Source organism: Cariama cristata, unplaced genomic scaffold, assembly GCF_000690535.1.
Source record: "Cariama cristata isolate BGI_N322 unplaced genomic scaffold, ASM69053v1 scaffold2744, whole genome shotgun sequence".
Taxonomy (NCBI): domain Eukaryota; kingdom Metazoa; phylum Chordata; class Aves; order Cariamiformes; family Cariamidae; genus Cariama; species Cariama cristata.
Genome location: NW_009614462.1, coordinates 1028 through 4934, shown reverse-complemented (window position 1 = coordinate 4934; position 3907 = coordinate 1028). Strand labels below are relative to the sequence as shown.

The window sequence follows — 3907 nt, the reverse complement described above, 5'->3', positions numbered from 1 at the left end:
GAGGATTCAGAGGGGTGGGAAGGCTGGAGCCGAGAGGGGCCGAGGGAGCAGCCCTTGTCGCTGCCAGCCCCAGCAGTGACGCTGGCAAAGGAGCCGAAGGCTGGTGCCACGCTCACGGAAACGCACTCGGGTTGTGGGAATGCCGTTCCAATTAATCCGTCAAACTGAGCAGTTCGGGATTTGATTTCCACCCTGTAAGGATGTGGCACTATTAATTGAGAAGACTGAATATTTGCTGGGGTTTTGATCAGGCCAAGCCAAAACCCAACCAACCAAAAAAAGGCAAGTTTTAGAGGGAGACACAAACTTTGAAGTGTTTCTGGTGGCATCCCTTTAATCACGCGGAAACAGAATTCAAGGCATCGCCTCCATCAACAACCACAAAATGGGACCCACCTCTGGTGTGCAACATTGCCATCACGCGGCCATTCCAGCCTCCAAAAACACCAGTGGGGATGCGATCGGAACCTTGCCCCACATTTGCAGCTTTAAAAATTGTCTTTAATAATTTAAAGGCTTTGAGCAACCTGGTCTGCTGGAAGGTGTCCCTGCCCCACGGCAGGGGGGTTGGAACGAGGAGATCTTTGAGGTCCCTTCCAACCCAAACCGTTCTGTGATTCTGTGATCACATTGGCAAGCTCCAGGAGAACTGGTGGGGTGGTGACAACTCTCTCCTAACATCCCTCCGCAAAGAAAAACACTCCCTTCTTCAGACCTGAGGTCAGGTAGCCAACGCATTTTTCATTTTCTGAGACATACTGCCGCCACGATTATGTTGCGATGCGCGGTATAGAGTACAACTGAACATCAAAAATGTACCGAAACATCAACAACGACAAACCGAGCATTCTTGATGTCAGCAAGCCAATCTTTACAAGTGATCTGAGTGAGAACAGCACAACGGCCTGGATCAGGAAAGAGCTCCAACACAGGAAAACCCATGGAAGTTGGCATAGAGTCGGGAGTGGAAAACAGGGCAAATGAATCAAATTAGTAATTTAAGAAGAAAACGAAATACTGACAGTCAGAGGACACAACAACGTGGAATGCAGAAGCAGGCTGTAGTAAAATCTGCAGTCAGAAAAGCTGTACATAGAGAAGTAGTAACAGAATTAAACCAGATCCCGGGAGGATGAGTGTCTCAATTAGAGCAGCAGTAAAGAAAAATAATCATCTGCTTGAGTCAGAAGTTGTTCATCTACACAAAACGTGTGTTTGCACTCGTCTGGAGCCCTGCCCAAGCAAAGCAGGCGTGATTTAGCTTACTCACAAAATGACCCGCTGCTTGCTTGAATTACGGCCTCAGAGAGGGACACACACACTTCTTAAAGAAGGGACAACCTCGTCGCCTGCGTACGAAAGCAGAAGTACAAGGGGAGCTTTCCGCCCAGCTGGCCCAACAGACAGACCCCCACAGAAATAACAATCGCCTGGAAACAAATTCAGTAATATATTCGTTAGAACAACAGCCGTCTTTCAGCTCGAAAAAAACCTGGTAGCAAAACAGTTTCTTGAGAAACAAAGGAAATTTAATCACTTAGGACTGCAAACAAATACTGACCGGTAAAGAATAGAAGTTAAACTACCAGAGGGGGCTGGCCACAAAAAGCAAAACCTGTTTGTATCCTCGTCTCCTAGCACTCGGCACCTGTAAACACCGAAAGGGACCTGCCTGCCTCCCCAGTACAGCCCCAACAAAGTCACCGCACTTGGGAAAGATCCCGCTACAGCCAAACTGCCAAAAGCGGGCAGGCAATACTAACTTTCTTCTTCACCGTATAATTTTGAAAAGAAAGCTTGCGCCATCGCTTAAGTGGAAAGTCTGAACCACTCCTAAAAAGCCAGTGAAGGAAATCAGCTAAATATTCACTACGACCCTGAGCCGGAGCTGCTGAGATGGTAATTATCCCTTTTTTTTCTTGATGTTGGTTTACTTGTTTCTTTTGCCAGATGGCATCAGGTTCATCTGCTAATCAATTCCTGAGAAGCGTGGCTGTTTGCTTTTATTATGCAGTTTCTCCTGTCTAGGGTAAGAGGGCAGAAGCCAGAGAAATCATTTTTACTCCTGTTTTTAGCAAAAAAGCTAGCTTGTGAAAACTAAAAACGCTCCCAGGCTGCAAGAGAGCTTTGTTCTCTGTGTCATCGACCGAGTTTCTATACGCCGCTACAAGTTTCAGTACATATTTGAACAGACCATCCCCTATTATTTTTGTAGTTTAAGTGCAAAACAAATTGAAGGGTTGAATTAAAGTACTACTTTCCTTTTTCATTCAGGACTGTCAGCTATATAGCACGTAAACAGGGAGATTTCTCAACAGAACATGAATCCAGGAGGGAAAACAATTTTCCAGGAATATCTGACAAACCAGGGGACTGTGGTAAAGCCCTATCGCTGGCAGAGACAGAACCACGTCTGTGCCAAGTGTCCCTACCACATACGGACTGGTGAAGAAGCGAGAGTCCCTTACGCCGAATTTCACAGGGTCTTTGGCTTCCCGTCCAGATCAACAGCAACTCTCCAAACCAAACACCTTCTCTTCTACGAACTGAGGAGTTTCGCAGGCAGAGTAATCCAAAAAGGCCACGCGACAAACTGTACTGACCAAGACAAGCACCCAGAATCTATGCTGTTTGAGACGGGCGGTTATCTGGACGCAGTTACGGATGCTTATGGAAACATCGGCTCCGTAGTCCTCTATTCAAATTACTCCCCTTGTAACGAGGCTTACCACTGCTGCATAAGTAAAATCTACAACTTCTTGCTGAAGTATCCAGAAATCACGTTCTGCATCTATTTCTCTCAGCTGTATCACGCCGAGGACGGTTTCCCCGCGGCCGCGTGGAACCGGGAAGCTTTGCGAAGCCTCTCCAGCCTGCGGCCGCGGGTGACCCTGCAGAGACTGCCGGGGGGGGCACGGCGTTACCTCCTCTGCAATTTTGTGTATGGCATCCCAGGGACAGCCCTTTATCACCCAGCTCCACCAGCAAAAACCTTAGCAGATCGACAAGATCCGCATCGCATTAACAACTTCACAGGAACGAAACCGTATTTTAGGAAAGCCTTGCCCCAAGCAATGCCTGCGGTGCAGCAGAACTTCAAGGCCCTTTCTTCTCCCCAGCCAGCCCCCCAACAGCCTTTCCAGGCAATGAAAGGCGGGCTGCTGCCTCTGGGATCTCAAAGCCACTTGGTGTTTTTCCCAGGCATGTTTCTGCCCGTTCAGAGGGAACATCTATACCCCAGACCTAAAAATATCGTAAGGCATTTAAAAATGCCAAAGGAATAATTCCGTGAAACTCGTAATTCTGAAATGTTTCCAAAACTGAGATCACAGATGGCAAAAAAAACCCAAAACAACCCACCAATAAAGTTACATCCTACAAAAGTTAACCCACAGAATAACTGTAGGTCTCAAATAACAGTTTACGAAGGTAACACGTATTTTACTCCTATACTTTTCAAACATAAGCCCACACTAGTAAAAGCAAAACCTCAGTATTGATGTCAAAATCTTTCTGGTTGTAAGTTCTAACAAAGATAGGGAACTGATATAAATCGTTTGGGTAGAGCGGCTCTTGACATGACAGTAGGATAAAAGGAACAAATAGATCTGAAACCAGGGACCAGAAAACTTCAGTGGACTGATTGCCCAAGAAACTTGGCTATCAGCTAAAAACGTGTCCTGAAGGTGAACTCAGCTCATTATAGTATGAAAACCACACCTCCAGTACCAAAGCTCCCTGCCTCCAAGGAAAGACCCTCCCCACTCAATATGCGCAGTCCATTCAAAACGCACTGTGCCTTTAATTTGAGACGGGAGAAAGTTAATCCAATCAGCAGATTTGCCCATCTATACCAAGTAGTGGTATAGATTCTATATCTGTCTATATCTATGTCTATGTCTATATC

General features: G+C 46.4%; 1 protein-coding gene across 1 annotated transcript; it reads left to right on the top strand.

Annotated features, from left to right (window-relative positions):
• The first annotated feature begins 2321 nt into the window (after positions 1 to 2321).
• APOBEC4 (apolipoprotein B mRNA editing enzyme, catalytic polypeptide-like 4 (putative)) lies at positions 2322 to 3284 on the top strand. Its single transcript, XM_009699401.1, has one exon. The coding sequence runs from the start codon at positions 2322 to 2324 to the stop codon at positions 3282 to 3284; it is 963 nt and encodes a 320-aa protein (XP_009697703.1).
• Positions 3285 to 3907: the final 623 nt, after the last annotated feature.

Excerpts from the sequence above, each read along its gene's own strand:
- APOBEC4 (XM_009699401.1), top strand. The coding sequence starts at position 2,322 with ATGAATCCAGGAGGGAAAACAATTTTCCAGGAATATCTGACAAACCAG.